Consider the following 20,654-nt stretch of genomic DNA (forward strand, 5'->3'; position numbering starts at 1 on the left):
TCCTGAAGGTTGACTGCTAGGCCTGCTCTTGTGTGTGTGAGGGACAACTAGGCCTCTGTTCCAAGAGCCCAGGGTTTTATGAAGAGATTTTAGGAAGCAATCTCCTTAGAGTCCCCATCTCTCTACTTCCACCAATGGGCAAGATCCTAAGGGCCCCACATTCTTTAGTCTGAGCTGAGACACCCTCCTGAAAATATTAGGACAAGACAAGGGAGAAAGAGGATGGGTTCTCTCATTCTTCTTGTGCAGGTCAGGGAAGCCCACTTACTAAGGCAATGAGCATGGAGTGTGTGTGTCAGGCTAGGCAGTGTTTCAGGTGTTGGATACCGAAGTGAACAAAAGGAGCTCCCTGACTTTGCTGCACTTACATTCTAGAGGGAGTGAGGACGGGAAATAAGCTAATAAATATGGGGGAGCCAGTCAAGGAAGGTGGAGAAAGAGTGCTACTTTATACTTGGGGTTTGGAGGAGTCCTCTGTGTGAGGTGACACATAGGGGCCAGAAGGCCATGAGGAAGTGGGCCATGCAGATATTGGGGACAAATATGTCATACAAAGGGAAAAAACAGCAAGGACAAGGGTCCAGAGATGGGAATGCTCATGGGGTGTTTGAGGAAAATTGTGTGTATAACTAATTCAGATTTGACAGAAACAGGAAAATGCAGGTAGTTTTGTTAGGTTGTGGGATTCCTGGCAGCTGGGCAATGGCTCTCAGTGCTGCTGACCTGGTCCTATTTCGGGGGCCAGGCTCTCCTGAACAACCTGGCACTCCAGTTCTCTCTCTTTCTTTACCAAATGGTTAGCCAGTAATTGTCCATTATTCTAATAACCAAACAGATCCATCATAGCCTTTTTGAAACCAATAGAACAATGTTCCTGAAATACTGTTAAAGAATGCTATATTTAAGAAATATTTTTAAGAACAACAGCTCATGTTTTGACCAGCCTGGTTCCAGGAGCAGACAGTTTCAATTCAAGTTCTGTCCTGGGACAAGAGAATCAAGTGGCTAGGTCCTTTAAGCCAAGAATAGAGATTTGGAGTCTTCACTGTTGTCCCTGAAACCTCAGATAACCTCAGGGTGTCCTGGTTTGATATTTACTCTGGAAGTTTATTTGACATTTATCTGCATTTCCTCCATTTGGGTTTGAGTTCTTCATGATATTTAAAGGGGAGCAGTAACAGGACAACTTAAAATATCTCTATCATCCCTCAGTCATAATATTTAATGCCCATTTTCTTGAAGGCACTCCGAAGGGCTCAATTTCACAAGCATGTTTCTTTGGGGGAAAATGTAGCTCAAATGACTCTAGCAAAAAGCAGCTGGGGGAAAGGTCATGATGTAAAAAAGGGGGTCAGCAAAGTTTTTCTCTAAAGGGCAAAGTAGTAAATATTGTAGGCTTTGGCCAAGAGGCAAACTGGAAGATATTATGTAGGTACTAATATAATAATAGAGAAAACACATTTCTAGTTTTTTTTGATGAAATTAAAAATATAATGTTAAGTAAAATTTTTTTCTTTTGAAAATCCAACTCTATTAGAATAGTGGAATTCTTTTTTGGAAGAGCATTTTGCTCCAGTGGGTTTAAAAATTAGTGTTCCTAATGTCACGTTGATTGCAAGTGTTCTTGGCTCATGGGCTATACGAAAATAGGCTTGGGCTAGATTTGGTTTCCGGGCCATAGTTTGCCAACCACTGGTATAGAAAATATGGTTTCAATGTTTAAAGTATTCCTGGAAGTTCTGGCTAAAGCTATAGGAAGAGAAGAAAAAAGAGAAGCAAGAGGATAAGAAGAGATACATTGACACTATTTGCAGATAATATAACCATGCACCTATGAAACTAGCAGAATCCACAAAGTATTAGAACTAATTTTTTTTTTGTTTGTTTGGTTTTTTTTGGAGGAAGATTAGCCCTCAGCTAACTACTGCCAGTCCTCCTCTTTTTGCTGAGGAAGCCTGGCTCTGAGCTAACATCTGTGCCCATCTTCCTCTAGTTTATACGTGGGACGCCTACCACAGCATGGCTGCCAAGCAGTGCCATGTCCGCACCCGGGATCCGAACCAGTGAATCCCGGGCCGCCGAGAAGCGGAACGTGCGAACTTAACCGCTGCGCCACCGGGCCGGCCCCAGTATTAGAAATAATTTTATTATAGCTAATGAAAAATTTCATCAAGGTTGCTAGAGAGATCAACTTACAAAAATAATAGCATTTCTTTATACAATCAGTCCTCCATATCTGTATGTGTTGCATCAGTGATTCAACCAACAATAGATCAAAATTTCACAGATACGGAGGAATTAAGTTGAATCTGTGGATGTGAAGCTCACAGATATGAGGGCTGGGTGTATTCATTGTACCAGGCCAGGTTACATAAGGGACTTGCGCGTCTGCGGATTTTGGTATCTGCTGGGGGTCCCGGAATCAATCCCCCGAGGATACTGAGGGATGGCTGTACCAGCAAAAACTAATAGCAATAACTAATGGTTAAGAAAACCAAAAACAGAGGCCAGCCCTGTGGCCTAGTGGCTAAGTTCGCAAGTTCCCCTTCGGTGGCCTGGGGTTCCCTGATTCCAATCCTGGACGTGGGCCTACACCCTGCTCATCAAGCCATGCTGTGGCGGCATCCCACATAGAAGAACTAGAAGGACTTACAACTAGGATATACAGCTATGTACTGGGGCTTTGGGGAGAAAATAAAAAGGAGGAAGATTGGCAACAGATGTTAGTTCATGGCCAATCTTCCTCACCAGAAAAAAAAGAAAAACCCTCAACTGTGAAAGTATATAGGAATCAACGGCTAAGAATACACAAGAAAATTACCAGGGAGAAAACTTTAAAACTCTAAGAAGGGACATAGATGATGATCTGAATAAAATGACAGACACGGGGCTCTCAGGTTTGGCCCATTGAGCCTCATGTCAGACTTTTCACCTCCAAAACTATAATATTATAAACTTGTGCTGTTTTAAACTTCTAAGTTTATGGTGATTAGTTACAGCAGCAACTGGAAACTAATACAGGACCCATTTCTCCTGTCCAGCTGGATGCCAAGAATAGAGCTTCATAACTGTATTTTTGATGCACAAGTAGAGTTTCCGTACATATATTTTTAACTCTTGGAAGGAAGGTGGCATCTGTGATGTACTGAGTAATCCTAATTCATACTTGCCTGCATTTGGAATATTATTCCATGGTGCTCTTTGCAGCAGATTGATTTCCTTTCCTTTAATCAACTCAATTTGTTTTCAGACCCTAAGAACGTGTTGATGGGCAATGAGGGCACAGTAGGCTGATAAGGAACTAATAAGAAATGACTTTGGGCCTGCCCCATGGTGCAGCGGTTAATTTCGCACCTTCCACTTCTCCGCGGCCCGGGGTTTGCCGGTTTGGATCCCAGGTGTGGACATGGCATTGCTTGGCAAAAGCCATGCTGTGGTAGTCGTCCCACAGATAAAGCAGAGGAAGATGGGCATATCTTCCTCAGCAACAAGAGGAGGATTGGCAGTAGTTAGCTCAGGGCTAATCTTCCCAAAGAAAGAAAGAAATGACTTAAATATCATGGTGGAAAATCCCCAATGGGACTTGGCTGTGAGCCTGGCCCTCCAGTCCCTGAGCAAAATGTAGCAAGAAGCAGCAGCATAGCCCCTGTAATGGCTGATTCCACTGTAACTTTCACTTCATCCCTGATTTCATTAATTTTAGAAAATTAAAAAATACATTTGAACACTTAGTGTCTTACAGGTGCAATGATAACTGATGTGGGTTGACATCAGCAAGATGGTAGACTAGGAGGTGCCAACCCTTATACTCCCACAGAAACACCTATTTCAGCAACCACTCATGGATGAGGCTTCCTTTTGGGAGTCTGGAAGTACAACTGAGAGGTTCCAGCACCCAGGTGGAGCAAAGTCGTCCAAGACTAGACACACTGAAGAAGGTTTCACTTTGCCCGTGTCACCCCACTCCCAAGGTGGCACAACATTGGCATCTCTGGGAGCTTGGTAGAAAGCAGAATCTCAGGTCCCACCCCAGACCTGCTAAATCAGAGCCTGCAGTTTCACAAGATCCCCAGGGAATTGCATGCACGCTGTGAGAAGCGCTGCATTATCCTACATTTAGCAATCCATGAATGAGGTCTTGCATTTCTCTGTGTGTTATTTAAAATGTGTGTGAGTGATATCATACGACACATACCATTTAACAACTACCTTTTTTCTGTCAACAAGTTCTGTTTGAGAACTAACAATGCTAATATAGATCTAGTACATTCTCTTTTAATTTGTTGAAGAAAAGTCACATTTATGCTGCTGATAATGAAATCTGTTATTAAATCAATCTGTAGTGGCATTGATTTATTGCAATCAGGTACAAATGGAGATGGTGAGAGACTTAAAGTTCTCTTTATTTTTAAAAAAGCAGTCTTTTATTTCCTGTGGGCATCACAGCCACTGGGGGAATGTACTTCTGAAAGAAAAGCGATTACTATTTATGGCTTTAAGAGTAAAGGTTACACGCCTAGGAAAAAATAATGAGTTTTTAAAATCCAGATGTCTTGATGTCAGTGAGAACAGCCAAAGTAAATTAGACCAGCAAGGACACTTTTATGCTAACAGGGTGGATGTACAGAATACAAAGGGTCATTCATCCTAACTTGAATAGAGATTTACATTCTTAATCTTTCTGGAAACTAGCTGGCAAACATCCCCAGGCTTTGATCTTTATCAGACATAAATTGGTCCACATTTCAGAGGTCCTTTAACTGACCAGATCTTCAATAACAAGTGCAATGTCCGGCTTTATCATGATTTTAATCACTCAAGCCTAGTTAAATGTATATGGGTTATGGTGAAGATTTGCTAGCTGGGGCAATTGAGAGAACCTAAAAGATGTGGTCAGTTTACTCGAGGGCTGGTGTTGGGCATCAAGGATTCAGCTGTCACAGCCTGGAAAGCTGGTAACTCTCATTACATGTTGGGAAAACATTTGGTCAAATGGTTCCTGCTGTACCTTGGAAAATAGAGCATGTGTGGACGGGGCCTGTAGCTAAGGGATGAAATGGAAAAGACTCAGGGTGTTGAAATATTGGTATCACGTGCAGAATTTCTTGCTCATTTCAGCAAAACTTAGATGCGGGAAGAACTCAGGCTAGAGCCACCGAGGCTGCAAACAGAGAGAGTGAAGGTAGCACAGCTTTCCAAAGGGAGGCCCCCTCTGCCTGAAGCCTCACTCTAAGTTGAGTGAGAGTCACTGCTTCTTTACCCCAAAGTGAAGGGGTTGTAAGTAGTGGCTGTGAAGTGGAAGTCTGGTCTTAGGAGAGAATGCTGCTGTCATGAAAGGTTGTGAGCCTGCAGGCAAAGAAGGGATTAAGGGCTCACCCCACCCAAATCCATTGTTTTAGATGTCCTCAAAGTAGCCACCATTAAATTGAGCAAAGCAAATGGGCTGGGAAGGGCATAAGGCCAATCTACAAAAATACCAGAGTTTCCAGGCTTAACTCTGTCTAGATAAGATTTTTGGAGTCTGGTTATCAGCACATGGAGGAGTCAAGAGGCAAATATGTCTGAAGCCTACTAAGTTTTTGAGGAATTTGCATGGCCAAAAGACATTTAGATCTGGCCTATAGCAACAGTGACTCTTTAATCCTCAAAATAATCTCTCTAAACCTGCACAAGCAGGAAGTGGATGTGGCCATGGGGGATAAGTGACAAGGAAGAACCTCACAGAGCCAGGGGCCATGGAGGACAGTGGTCATGCCTCCATCACATTCTCTTTTCCCTTAATTCTTGCACCTCTGCTTTAACCACACAGGTGAGGATAATGTCCTAGGGTTGGTGGAGAAACAAGATAGAAAGAACAGGGCTCCTGAATGACTACATGGGACAGAGCTGCCAGCCAACTTGGAACGCTTACTTCAGATTGTTCCTAGGAGAGCAAAATTAATTCTATCTTCATTAAACCATACTGGATTATGGTTGGGTCTCTTTTTTATAGCAGCCTAGCTAGAGAAACTAATTAAATGTTCAGAACTGAGGTATTTATTTTTTCCCACTAAGCTGGTTCTTCCAGCTGACTGGAGTAAATGGCAATTCCATCTTTCCGGTTGCTCAGACCAAGATCCCTGGAGGCATCTTCTGTCCCAGCCACTATAGGATGCATAGCATTGAACCAGGTCCTGCATTTTGTGGTTTAGCTTGGTGCTTCCCAGAATTCCAGGCAGCACATGCATGGAGTGGACCTGGGTTCTAGTCCTAAAAATGTTAATACTTTTCAACCAAAGACCACCAGCAACATCCCTGTAGTTGAATAAGCTGGGTTATTATAGCAGCTAGGAAGAATGCTCACCACTGGGGACCATGTGTATCTCAGTGAGAGAGTGTTAGGGAGAACCTACTATAGGATTTGGGGAGGATCTTAGGAAGCTCTAGATTAGGTGCTATCAGAAAGCAGGGGCCAGTCTGTGATTGGATATCCCAATAAATCTTGTCTATAGTGTGTGGAGATAAGCCTGAGGATAAAGCTGTAATCGGTAAAGAAGTAGCAGTCACTCATTTTAGCAGAGAGAGGTGCATGTTTGTAGATTGCACAATGATCTTGGAGTGACTTTGTGTGATGTTGATGTTTTATGAGATTGTTTCCATCCAACAGAACAACTTGGCCTAGCCGTGAGCATCAGGCCAGCCTGTGATAACATGGAAGCCTAGCTATGGGAGTCAGGCCAGTTCCTGGATAGCAGTGGCTGCTGTTTCTTTCTCAAATGGGGAGTGGTGCCTCCTTTGTAGGCCACAGGCAGACCCCAGGTGAGGGAGAGGAGCTGTCTTCAAATTCATTCCCACTCAGCCCCTGCTTCTCAGAGGTATGCATCTTCAGCTGCATCCCCACCTGGCCGTTGTGACACTTGTCTCCACCCCTGCACATGTGCCCCAGATCTGTACTCAGAACCCAGAGGGTAGTGCTGCTTTGGCCTGTTTACCCACATCATTCCCATCTGTTCTCTTTCTTTCTTTCCTTGCGAAGAGAACTGCGCCGTTTCTGATCTTCACTCCTTGCCGTTGAGCATTCTTAACATTTCATGCCTCATTTGCATAAAAGGTCTGGTGGGTAGGTTTCAGTGTGAGTTCAAGCTGCCATCTTGACCTGGGATCAGCTGAGGGTCTTTTTGTGCCTCCCTCTGGGCTGCAGTTTCCTGACCTGTGGTACAGCCCAGCCATCTCCCATCGTCAAAGTGGCCCGCCTTGCATTGGTTGCTATTATAGTTAATGTTCTCAGCTATCTCAAGGACATGCTAGGCCATGCCCTTCTGGATATCAGCTGTTCTGTCCCTTAAATGCCAAAAATTATAAATGAGAGATTCCAATATGACTGATTTTCTGCACAGCCTTTTGCCATATTTCAGCAAACCAGATCAAGTGCTTAAGTGGAGCCATAAGCCTGAACCTAACTTATCTTCTGATCTGGAGGTGGGGTAAGATATGGGGAGCATCAGATGTCTAGAAAGGCTTCTTCTCTCCATAACCTTATGTCTATAATGACTGAGTCATTCTTTTTGCATGACAACCCCCACCCATGTCTTGCTTTGCCCCAATACCCATGTGTAGATTTTTCAGTCAGGAACGATGATAAGTGGAGGAGGATGTTTAATTTTCCTTTCTCCAAAGGCTGTAAGCTCCACAAAGAAGAGTTAGTCGCATTTAGGCTGCTTGATGCCTCCTGACTGTAACAAGTACAGATTGCTGAGGATAGGTATTGCTCACATGTCTTGGAATCTCACTGAATATGTTCACGGTAGGTAACAGCAGTGGTTGAAGGAGGTTTCCCAAGAGTGTGAAAGGACACAGACCATCTCATAGGGTGGATGACACAGAGAAGCTGGGATGTGGAGGCACACTCTGAAACATGTCCAGGTGGTATCAGCTTCAGCGGGATCTGTCTCTCAGTAATTCATTGAAAAAGAGAATTCTAGGATGGGGCAAATTATAGGGCAAGTCTTATAGTTTGTCTCAGCAGCTCACTGAGAAATAGGCAAATCAAAGGGCAAGCAGCCCTCACAGGGACAGAGAATTACTGCAGAGGAGGGAGAATCCTGAAACTCAGGGAAGATTCTGAGAAGCTAGAGGAGGGTTATGGGTACAGGGCCAAGGAAGCCCCCTCATTTGCTTGCTGTCAGCCCCACATCTCTCTCACACACAAAGACAAGTCACATGACTGCAAGGCTAATCATTTATTGATCAGGTAGAGGAAGGTCTCAGCATGGTCGAGTTCTGGGCATGGCAAAGAGAGTGGGAAATTTGGGTAAAACCTTGATTCTTGGTGAGTTGAGGAGTCTTCCTAGACAATTAGGGAAGATCTGGAAGATGCAGAGATAATGCCTTCAGGTGCGATAGTGATGGAAATCAGGTCACAGAACTTGTCACAAGATGTCATGGGGATCACGGAGGGAAGATCCTGGAGCCCAGGTGAGGAAGTATTCACTGTCACTCAGCTACATAAGCTGATGAGAAAGAAAACACAGAAATTTATTAAGCACTTATGGATTGAATAGAAGACAAAGAGAACTTCTATTAGAGAGAAAAATTGCGAAGACACAGATATCAACCTGCGTTCTAATCTATGTTATTTTCCAGAATAGTGGGAAGGAGGACATCGAGTAAGTGACTTTTTTTCTTATTGCTGCTTCCATCTTAACCTTCCCTCAACTGAATGGAAACAATGAAGGAACCTAGGCTCATTTCTGCCATGTTCAACATTTGAAGTTTTGAAGAATCTTTGATAAATTGAAAAATAATATCTAAAGCCATAGCTACCTTTGATGAATTGCTGACTTTGTGCAAGCTATAGTGGCTAAGACTTTCAGATACGTTGTCTGGATGAAGCCTCACAATAAATCTGAGGCAGGAAGCAGATGAGGAAACTCAGAGTCTATTTTCCAGATCAGAAGACAACTGGAAGGTGAGACAGTTCTATTCTCAGGTTAGAAGTTAAGGCCATGCAGAGATCAAAGGAAGCCATTTTTACCACAAATTGGAGGGTGAGATGGCCTTCTGGGCTTGGAAGACAGACCACAAACACAGAATGTATTTGAGTGTCATACTCACACCCTATTACTCTTTTCCCATTTAAAACTTTAAGTCTTAATGATTGTTAGCACATTGTCAATCATTGAGCCCTTGTCCCCAGCATTATTATCCACACAGGAAATCTGTATGTAGACATCATTGTTTCCCTTTTAATTGCATAGATCATTTGCTCAGAAGCTCATGGTAGGAGTGGGTCCTGAACCCGGGTGCTCCAACTCCAAATTTCAAGCTCTCTCCACAAGCTGCCTTACAAAATTATTTCTATTGTAATCTTTAGACATAAACCCCTAATGCTTTTGGAAGGCACTGATCCCTGGGCCACCCCCTCACCACCAGAGATCACCCACCTCTAAGCCTGGGCCACTCCGTTCCCTCGGAGCTGGAAACAGCGATCTGTAGAGGCAAAGCAGAGCACGTTCAAACCAACTGCTATTTATTTCCCAGAGAGAAACCAAATGATTCTCCAGGTTAGGACAAAGGGGACTGATTGGAGGTATCACCTTCTGTTGGATTTCTCCTTTCAGTAACATGGGAATTTAGGAAGAGAAAACCAGAGATAGCCGAACTTACCGATTTTGGTCAGGTCAATTATGTTTTCCTTAACAATTCCTCGTTTTTGGACAATTTTCACAAACTCTTCCTTGATTTCTGGACTCACATCTGGTTCTCGGGCTGTAGGAAGAGTGACAGTAACTACTGTGTCCTGTGTATTTGTCACTGAGGCTCATGAGGGGCATGGGGCTCCAGGTGGATGGGAAGATGGATGGCACTGATTGGGTGCTTGGGCAGAGTCTTCGGGATGGGATATAACCTGTCTTGAATTTGACATCTTCAGAATCTCCTTCTGGCATGATGAGAGATTTCATCATTTTCCCATCACTGAGCCTGAGGGGTTACCAAAGGTGAATATCTGTCTTCAGAGGAGGAGAGACATTCCAGGATAAGATTGGGATGACCACTTTGTCTCCAGGCTTCCTTCCTTCCCCTCTCTCCCCACCCCAAGATGAGTGCTAACATGAAAATACTCTACCATAGAACTCAAACAGTTGGAATGGTCTGTCCTTGTCGAAATTCACGAGATAAAGAATAATATGTTCATCATTTTCAAATTCACTTATGCGAAATACATTGTATCCATCATCTGTGGAGGAAAAAGAACACAGTTCAGAACTTCTTTGGTCCATGGGAAGCAAGTAAAACTCTTTACTTATTCTCTCCCACAAACTAAATTCAAGTGCATATCCTGAAATAGATAGAGAGTGATATAGCTAATGCCTTCCATTTGCATCTCCCTTGGCTTCCTGAGGTGACTTCTAAGGGATGTTGGTAGGTTGACTAGTATGCTAGAAAAATTCAGCTGCAGTGGTAACTCACCCTGTGTCATGCTCCCTTAGACTCAGCTAGCTCTCTTGGCCATCTCTGCCAACTGTGTGCCTCTGTCCTCTCTATAAGCCCCTCTGGCATTATATATCCAGTGCAATATCCTGAGCAGTGTGCTGTGGGAACGACTACCAGGTGTCATCAGAAAGTGGGCAGGAATGAGAAACTGTTCTGCCAGTTTATTCTTTTTTTTTGCCAGTTTTCTTTTGTTGCAGGAGGTACATATGACCAAATTGGCTTCTTTATCTGATGATATTATGTGTGAGGCATTAGCTTTTATGCACAGGGATCTCCCAAATTCAGGATACTAGCTATTGGATGGCCTCCATTACATTGACTAAATAAGCACTGATCAGTAGTTGAGCAAGATCTTGAAGATATTGTAGTTTAGTTGCAGTTGAAAGTAGAATTTAGGAAGACTTGTTTTGTATACTTACAGTTCAGACTATATACACCATCCTCTTCTGTTTTGTCAAAAACCAAAGAAAATTCAGTACACTCTCCATTTACCCTGTAAAGCAGAATGAGGTGATACCATGGAGCTATTGATGTGGCTGGCCCCCTCACACTCTACCTGTAATTTGAGTTTCTTATTCCACTTAACTGTTTAACATTTTGTTGTGCAATTTTCAAAGAGCTTCTATTTCTATCATTGCACTTTATTTGATACTTTGAGAATGAGTCAACTACCTCTATCCCTATTGCTTTACCATTACGTCTCAGTATTACTGTTATTACAGCTACTTGTCTTGATAACTGGCTGAGTGCTCACCATGTGCCAGCCTCTCAGATAAATACACATTACCTCACTTGGTCCTCACAAAAAACCATGAGAGAGAATTATTATCATCCTCTTTTACGCAGAGGAAAATTGGGGGTGGAAAGAGATGTGTTTTCTTGGTCACACAACCAGTAAGAGAGATTCCAGAGCTAGATAGGCTGTTGATTACACATCCTATGCTCTTAATCTATGCTATTAGGCCACACTATTGAAGATTCTGATACCCTTTACCCCTTACCTCCTCCACTCTCATTTAAATTTATTCTTTCCAGCAATCCTTATCTCTGAATCTAGAAAAGCCCCAGGTTCATCAAGCCCTAGATCAGCGCCAGATGAGGGGCTCTCATTTTGGATACAGGCCCAGAAGGCAGGTGTACGTGTGTGTGTGTGTAGAGGTCCAAGACCATACTGAGGCTTCTGTTTTTCCTTCCCCAAGTGAAAAAGGCTGCACTTACTTTGTCTGATATTCACCATACAGAGAAGAGTTGTCCAAGGCACGGATGACGTCCACAAAAACCCTCATGCTACCATTTTCTTCTATCTTTTCCTTGACGTCTGAAGCCAAGAAAATGGAATACCACTCTCCTGAAATCTGCAATAAGTAAATAAAATGATTGGGTAAGCAAAGAGGAGAGGGGATCCCACATGAACACTGGTCATCTTGAACTCAGTGCTGTGGACCAGGTCTTATAATGGTGATGTAAAGATGAAATTAGAACTCAGGTCAGTTGACACCACATCTAGGGCTCTTTCCACTGTCCCTCGAGTGAGAATGGAGGTCCCCAAGTGTTGTCATTCTTTAACATGGTACAATTGCTCTTAGTTCAAGGTCTGAAACCACTCCTTTTGTGTCATATGTCCTGCCCTCCGGCAGGGCCACCTTGCTTCAGAATCCTCCGAACCGCCCCCCACAGTCAGAAGTCACTCTGCTCTACCGACTTTACCTTTGAAATATCGAAGTTTCTTATCGCAACATCACTGCTTTCTTCCTGTTGGGCACAGACAAGAATCAGCCCCAGACACAGCAACAGCAGCTTCATCCTGGCCGGGGACAGCACTGACTCCTCTATAGTCACCGGGAGTGAGTCTTTCCCTGATGGTGGCTCCACTCCCCAGCTCCTCTCTCTTTATATCCATTCTGGGTTTAGATTTTTGTCCCCGGGGCACCATCTTTCCTCCTCCCACTCCAGGAAGTGGTCTGTGATTTCCTGGTGTGAGGCCAGGGAATCTTCCTGCTCTTTTGAAACTTGGCAGTCTCATATCTTTTAGATCTACTTAGTGACTTTCAATTTCTGAAAACACATACTCAAAAAAAAAAAAAAAATAGTGGATGCTGGAAAGGGCTGCCTTTTGGAAGCAGATTTAACTGTGGACCTAGCTTGGAATCAGAAAGCCGATGATGTGTGGCAAGAAAGGAGTATAACTGGGAAATGGAATGTGTGGGAATCTATGTTCCACTGCTCACATCATGTACAGAATTAGGTGAGTTACTCCATTTTTACTAGCCTCAGAAACAAAGAAACTGTCTCTACCAAAGATAATAGTACCTATCACAAAGCACTAAAATAGGATCGATTAAAATAGCTTTGAAGAAAATAATGTCTTTAAAGTATGGTGTCTGATATTCAGTACATTTTAACTCTTTTTCTGTATTCTCTGAACTCAACCCCTGCAGCCTTTCCTTCCCCCACAATGAATGAACAACTGTTCAATCACTATGCGCACCTCACTATGCCATAGGTCCCATAAGAGGAATGGAGAAGTACAAGATGTCATCCCTTCCTTCAAGCAACTTGCCATGAAGGTGGAGAAATGTTTCATATACTCAGCAGAAACTTAGTTCTACAAGCATACGAAATAACCCAACTGAGTGGGACCAAGACCAGACCACTGTAGGCTAGAAAGCGGGTGATGCTAGGGAGGTGGCATCATGTAGAAAGTGCTTAAGAACACAGGCTTTGGAGTCATGTAGACCTGGGCTTCATTCCTATCTCCACCATTTTGAAGCCACGAGGACCGATTTAGCAACTCTGAGTCTTCACTTCCTCTTAATGGGGGAAGATCCGCCTATAGATTGCTGTAGGGATTCAATGGGATGATGTGCGTAGAACCCTCAGCGTGGTGTCTGGCACTCACTGAGCTGGTGGGATCAGAGAATTGTTACCGGAGAAGGTGGGAGTTGGGGAAGGTCTTGAAAGTTAGGGAGGGTATGGAGATATGGAGAATGTGTGGGAAGAGGATTCCGGGTAAGAGGAAACATATGAGTTAGGCTCCTATGCTCCCAACTGGGGCTTGTTTAAAGCCACGGCTTATTTCTGCCTTGTGCTAATGGCCCCCTACTGCAGTCCCCACAACAGAAAGAGGCTAGTGTCATGGGAGGATCTGTGCACAAGGCAGTGAACATAGGAACTGTGGAATTCTATCTGTGACCTGCTCTAAAGAGTCATCCTAGCCCCTGGGTGATCATTCCTAGTTCATATTCAACCGGCAGCTAGTCTCCGGTATTTTGAGACCTATAGAACTTTAACCATCATGGGCTGGCTGTAGGTTTTCCTGTCCCTGAGATGGAGGAACTGATAAATGATGGCAAAGACCATACTTTATTCCCTCTATTTGATTCTTTCTGAGAATAGATGGCAGCCTATGAGCAACCAGGTTTTCAAAATGAACCCTGCTCTTCCTGGGGTATGATGCTGAGGAGAGAGTCAGCTACCATTACTGCACACACCATGTCTAGCCAATTCTACCACCATGGCTAACTCTGCACTCTTAGATCATAGCGCCACATTGTAACTTTCTGCTTCTGGTGGAGATATTTTTCTTGTTCACCCTTGTACCTACTATAGCACCTGATATATAGGCTCACCTTTGGAATGATCACGCACAAAAGCCCCTCTTAAAAGCACTAGGGATTCTTGTTAATAGAAGGAACCTTATAGAAAATCCTGTTGTAAATAGAAATATTACTCTTGGGTAGTGACCTCCTAACATATATTACTGGGTCACAGGAGTAGAAAGAGAGCATAGAACTGAAGGCTATGGTCAGAAACCTATGTTGTGGATGATCTTATCTACTAAGATCTGGGTTGACCATTCCCCACTCTGATTATTCACTTCCATTTCAAATCTACCACAGTTTTGGTGATCAGTGTGAATATCGCCAGGACAGCCTGTAAACACTGAGACAGTAAGGTCAAGCTTGCAAAAATACCCAAGAGGTGTGATGTGGTTCAGTGAGGGACTTGATGAAAGAAAACCCAGGCAAAAATAAAAGCTGAACGAATATTAAATCAATCAGGAGTGATGCTTGGTTTTACCTTAGGATTGCTGTAAATAATACTCTTGTACTGCATTTAAATGTTTTTGGTAGGATCTGTGGATTAATGATCTGAAAACATTCTCACAACTTGTAGATGATCAATAAATATCACAAGTGAATGAATTATCCACTTTTATATTGAGGAGGATGGGAAGAGGTAGAGATGGGAAAAGATGACACAAAAATAAAATAAAATAAAAAGTAACCACTGATCTTAGCTTCTCCCAGATGATGGTATATGTACGTGGAATAAGGATTCAATGAATGAAAGTTCTCTTGGCCACCCATCAATGAGGAAAAGGTCTATTGTGTAATGCAAGATATCCAAGTACAGCATTTGACTGTAGAGTAATTTTGTCTGTGGTGTAGTACGTTGCTTTAGGAGATGATGCTACTGAGAGATTTTTGAAAAATAATGATTTAATCTAATTCACCTACCATTATTAAATGCCTACTCTATACTAGGCCTTCATCAGGCACTTTGAGGGCTGAATAAATGTGAAAGATAGGGGCTGTGTCCTCAAGAAACTCCTGGCCAATGTGAGGATGATTTGAAAACAATCTAATTATAAGGTAGAGAGTAAAAAAAAATTATATAGGGAAGCAGAGAAGCCAGCAATAATGAAGAAGAGGAATAAGAGGAGAAAAAAATGAAACGTGATTTGGTTCCATTATAGCCTGACCACCCAATTCCAGGTATGGAACCAGTATTTTTTCCCTCCAGACGAGCAGAGCTTCCCCTACAGAACACAAGTTGTAATAGACTCTGGCCCAGTGGAGAGGGAAAGCGAGGGTCTTCTGGGAAGTAAAGGTTTTGTGGAGAAAGGGTGAGAGTTGAATTGCTCTGCGAGTCTGTGGGCCCCAAGAGAACAGACTCCTTCCTTTCTGTAAGGGGACAAACAGCACTTCTGGTGAGCCAGTCTGTCAGAATGACAGTCGCATTTGGACCGAGTGCACACCCCGTCCTCTGGTGTTTCCCTGAAGAAGCAGCCTTCGGATCTTCTCTTTTTATGGAACCAACTGAGTATGGTCTTGATTCTTGTTAAGAGTAGCCAGTCATCTCAGGGCTGAGCTTTCCAGGTCCCAAATATCTACCAATCTTTCTAGAACAGAGAGCTAATATTCAATCATCTTCCTGCATTTCAAATGTGGCATTGACACCTGAATCCAAACTGCTATACTACAGTCAAGTTGCATCAGCTACTTTTACGTATAAGGCCCTTAAGGCTTCAACAAACTTAGAAACAATCTGGCAATCAAAGGAAGAAGGTCTTGTTGAAAGTGATGTTTGTTCAAGCAAGAGATTGTGCCAGAATCCACTTACCAAGGCAAATAGTTATAATGGAGATGCATTTTGCAACAGTACAAATGTCATTAGTCCAGGGGACAGATAGATAAAAATAATATTTTGATCTTAGAAATAGAGTCAGAACTCAGTGGGTATTAGACAAGTGCTCTACAAATATTATATTATTTTGTTTAATCCATTATCCTATTTTACAGAGATATTAACTAAGACTCAGGGAAGTTTAAACTTACCAAGATCACCCAGCCAGTAAGTGGGAGAACCCATATTTGAACCCAAGACTGTCTGATCCCAGAACACTTACTCTTACTGACTCAACCACACAGGTCGAGGCTTGATGTTTCTGACATAAAGGGCAGATGGAACAGGAACAAGTAGTGCTTTAGACCCTCAGAGTTGTCTGCCTGGTAGTTTCTACTGAAGAAGCTGCATGTAGATTTCTCCAAAATGTGGCCCTATGGGTGTAGCTGCAAGAGTCTGATCAACTGAAGGGCAAGCAACAACTGTCTCTTGGTCAACAAATATTTGATGGGTGAGTGGATGGATGGATGGCCTGGGGAGTGTAGCTCTTCTAATAAGGAAATAGGAGATGCTTCCATACCAAAATCAAAACTATGCCCTTACCTTCATGACTTCAAGTAAAGTACCTGGTCAACAACCGCATTAAGACTTCTTCATCCAACACCAAATATAGGGCATTTTATAAGTGACCCAAGAGAAGGGTGACAGTCTGCCAGGTAGTTGAGAAAGGCCTGGCCTAAATCATGACTCAGTGTATGGGGAAGGGGCTGATGGAGTTCTTATATGACCAGATAACAGTCTGTTTATAATCATGCAACTTGATTGAAACTAACTGGCTGACTGGAAATGGACTTAGTGACCTTGTCTTCACTCACACTTGATTAATTGAAAAATTCACTCATTGAGAAAGCCAGTGGGAACATTCAAACCATGTTATAGAATATCAATGCATAGTCAATGCTAAGAAGAGGAAGAAATACAAGCTCGTTTGGTTCATGTGCCAGAGTGGAAGGACACCTTGGTCCCCAGCATCCAAGATGAGCGTGTATTTTGCTGGTACTGACTCAAAGCCAGTTCTAAAATGTCAAGTCCCTTGACCAGTGAAAGGTTCCTTGGAGCTAACAACATCCTATCTGTGTCAGCTGGGCCCTCTGGAAAGCAGGTGTCAAGACAGATTTAGGAGTGAAAAAGTTTATTGGGGAGTAGCACTTGAAAGGAAAAAGGGAGGAAGCAGGACTAGGCAAGGGATGTCACCAGACCATGAGGTAGATCTGACAAAGTCTCCCTCAGCCCAGCGGGGAGCTCTGGAGCGTGGTAGAGGAGTCCCATGTTAGACAGAAATGGATAGTCCCTTTTACTGCAGTCTTGCTCAGTTGTTGGCTGCAGCCACCCCAAGAAGACCTGTATCTCAGCTCAAGATTTGAGGCAAATCTGAATGAGTTAACAGCAGAGGCTGCCAGCTAACCACAACTCCTAACATCTGGGCATGAGTCATTTCTTGAAGGCAGAATCTGAGCAATACATCTCTGTGTCTGACACACCATCCGAATACCCAGAAATAGGTGGTCTCCTCAAAAGAGGTCCAGAGTTCTCTTCCCACATGGAGTTGGGGCAGTGATGGAAGCAACCTTTTCCCTCTTTTCTAGTTTGACATTTCTATCACAACATGAGGGTTCCCTGCAGGTAAGAAAACCAAGAATCTCTGTGATTGCTGTCTCCATTTCCACTCATTAAAATTTAGCAAGTACTTACATGTGGCCCCGCGTTACCCAGAAGGCCATCTAGGACTCTCTCAGTAGGACATCATTTAGCACCGATTTATTCAGATGATGCTGACACCACCAGGCTTGGGGAGGGGGAAGACAGTTTGGACAGTGGGAATAATAATCATGTCTTGGATCCTTGATCCTGGGGGAAGGAGCCTCAAAGATAAAAATCATCCATGTTACAATTTTGCCACAGGCTGGATCTAATTCGAAAACTAATAAAATCTGCTTCATACCATGAATGTGGGGATTTGATGAAATGATTTAGTTATAGAGCTTGGTACTGTGCCTGGCACATAGTAAATGGTCAATTAATGGAAGTTCATCATACTCCTTTATTCATTCCACAAATAGTCATCACTGGCTCACTATCCAAGCACTGAGTGTACATCATGGATCAAAATAGCTCTGACCCCTGTCCTCACTGGGATTCTACAGTGGCCTGTTTGCATTTCATCTTCACATTCTGCATCCCATAGGGTCAAGAGAATGACACAAGCTAAAAGACCAAACTAGGTGCCTCTCCTTTAATTGTAGCCTCTACAAAAACCCCTAATTTCTTCCTTTTGGGCTGCAGTCCCTGCTGGAAAGCCTTCCCTTCTCTGCCTGTTCAAATACTACTTTTCCTCCAAGGCCCAGCCCAAGAATCCCTGTCCTTTGATTCTCCCAGAGCTCACCCTCTCATCCTTTGTGTGTCCCCACAGCCCCTAGAGCTTTACTGTCACCACGCAGCAGGCAGCCACCTACTGGGTCATGTTAATGTCAAAATACAATTCTCAACAAGTTAAAACACACAGCTCTCACACAACTGTGTTGTGAGCATGTATCAAACATTTGATTAACTCATTATTGAAGGAGCCAGCTGGTTCAATGACAGCTGGTTCCACGGAGAATATGAATAGCTGACGTATATATTGTCAGTGAAAGGAAAATTGCTGGAATAAAATTGATAAGTTAGACACAAAGTGGTTAATATCCTACAGGGCAATAAATCACAACCTTTGTGCTTACCTTCTCAATTGGACAGAGATCATTTATACGCTCACCAGAGAAAAATAATTTGCACCTTCTCAGTTTTTTATTAATTAATCCCTAACTTCAGAGGCTGGCCTCTAAACAACAGTAAATAGTAAGTGAAACATTGTCACATTTGCCAGGAGAACCAGATGACCCTAGGAGGGCTTATCAGATAGTGCTCTTGTGTGACTTTGAAAGGACACGTGGTCATCTTTTTAGCTTTTTTCAAATTTTGGATACTTTTTTCTTAAAGAAATTCATTTAATTAATTAATTAATTTATTTATTTATTTTTGAGGAAGATTAGGCCTGAGCTAACATCTGCCACCAATCCTCTTTTTTTTTTTTTGCTGAGGAAGACTGACCATGAGCTAACATATGTGCCCATCTTCCTCTACTTTATATGTGGGACACCCACCACAGCATGGCTTGCCAAGCAGTGCCATGGCCACACCCGGGATCTGAAACGGTGAACCCAGGACCGCCGAAGTGGAATGTGTGAACTTAACCACTGCGCCACAGGGCCAGTCCCTGGATAATTTTCAAAAATGCTAGTTTCTATGGTTGCACATACTTCGGAAAAGTAGCAGTAACTTTGGAGTCAGGAAAACCTGGGTTTGAATTGTGATGCCACACTTAACCTCTGGGAGCCTCGGTTTCCCCAAAGAGTTGTTGCAAAGATAATGCAAAAGTTTTAGAAAGTGCTAGAATACAATAGCTTCCCAATAAATATTAGATCTTTCACTCTCTTCCTCTCCTCTTGTGAAGATAAAGGCCATGTTCCGTATTTCTTATCCCCGCCCCCCCCTGCCCCCAGGCCCCCGGCCCTGGCCAGGTTCTAATAGAATAGCTGAGCACTGTGTGGTAGGTTTTCAATAAATCCTCTCTGATGGTTTTATGTATTTCTTGTCTGACTCAGGCAAGTTCCTTCCCTTCTCTGGGCCTCAATTTACCCATTGATGGAAATGAGAAGATTCAGTGGTTCTTAACTATGGCAGCACCAGTCCCGGGGAGGTTTTGGAGTTGGGGGAGGGGTGCAACATTCTTGCTTTGTACAGGGACTGGAGAGTACTGACATTTGGTGTCCAGCATCCAGGGATGATCACCCTTCTGCAGTGCCCAGGCCAGTCCCCCACAAGGTGGCACTGTTTCATCCAACACATCAACAGCGCCCCCACTGGGAAACACTGAATGGTCTCTACAGGGCTTCACCAATTTCACCTCTGACAACAAATTCCTGCTTCTCTGGTGATTTTTCCTGAGGGCTGGAAGATCACAGCTGCACTACAAAGGCCTGTTTTGCTCAAAGAAAAGTATGTTTTGTTTCCAAACATTTCAGTAATTTTCCAGATTATTCTGTGCCTGAAACACAGCTTCATGTTGTCGGCCCTTTCTAGTCTGAGGAATAGTTCTTGCATTTTGCTGCTGCCAGCCACACCCAGCTGATCTATTTTCTGGGGAAGAGATTGCTCCAGGGCACCCTTATTGGGAACTGACTGGTCTTTGCTGAGTGGCCACACCTGATACAGAGAATAGCAGGGAAGTTGAAGACAAGGTCCTGCCATCAGGAGGCAAAAAACAAGCCTATGACACAGGTAAGCCCAAAGTTCCAGGAGAAAGCTAGAGGCTAGCTGTATTCTGAGTGAGTTCCTTCCAAAAACCTTCTCTTCTCTTCCTTCCTTTGCTCACGGTCCTGCATCAGGCAATTGTCTTGGTATCTCCCTCCCCTGGACGCTGAACTCCAAGGGGAAAGCCACTGGGTCCTGTTCATCTTTGTCTTCTGTTTCCTCCTGGGCTTAGCACACAGCAGGCACTAAGTTTATACACTCTTAAAACCAAATGTCATTTTCCTATCAATTCACCCTTTTCCCTGGCATCCTGAAAAGAAGGAAATTCTGTAAGTCAACGAACAAAATACGTTTTCTTCTGGAAAAATAGAGTCTTCATAAGACCACTGAGATTCTTTTAGTAAAAACTAGCAAAGCAGGAA

General features: G+C 43.3%; 2 protein-coding genes across 3 annotated transcripts in view; one reads left to right on the plus strand and one right to left on the minus strand.

The window, feature by feature from the left end:
- Positions 1-20,654, plus strand: part of LOC106822376 (major allergen Equ c 1-like) — a 441,100-nt gene that overhangs the window by 49,498 nt on the left and 370,948 nt on the right. The window lies entirely within an intron of this gene.
- Positions 8,205-12,352, minus strand: LOC106822724 (major allergen Equ c 1). Its single transcript, XM_044779027.2, has 7 exons — positions 12,181-12,352; positions 11,692-11,828; positions 10,893-10,966; positions 10,106-10,216; positions 9,646-9,747; positions 9,423-9,468; positions 8,205-8,489 (listed from the first exon to the last, which is right to left on the minus strand). Exons 1-6 carry the CDS (start codon positions 12,274-12,276, stop codon positions 9,425-9,427), a joined length of 564 nt encoding a protein of 187 aa, XP_044634962.1. The 5' UTR covers positions 12,277-12,352; the 3' UTR covers positions 8,205-8,489; positions 9,423-9,424.

The sequence above is a fragment of the Equus asinus genome, chromosome 10, assembly GCF_041296235.1.
Source record: "Equus asinus isolate D_3611 breed Donkey chromosome 10, EquAss-T2T_v2, whole genome shotgun sequence".
NCBI lineage: Eukaryota > Metazoa > Chordata > Mammalia > Perissodactyla > Equidae > Equus > Equus asinus.

Bases quoted from the DNA above. Each gene is read 5' to 3' on its own strand.
- LOC106822724 (XM_044779027.2), bottom strand. From the start codon at position 12,276: ATGAAGCTGCTGTTGCTGTGTCTGGGGCTGATTCTTGTCTGTGCCCAA. The intron at 11,829-12,180 runs GTAAAGTCGGTA...TACTTATTGCAG, and splicing joins GAAACTTCGATATTTCAAAG to ATTTCAGGAGAGTGGTATTC. The intron at 10,217-10,892 runs GTAAGTATACAA...TTTCCTCCACAG, and splicing joins TGGTGTATATAGTCTGAACT to ATGATGGATACAATGTATTT.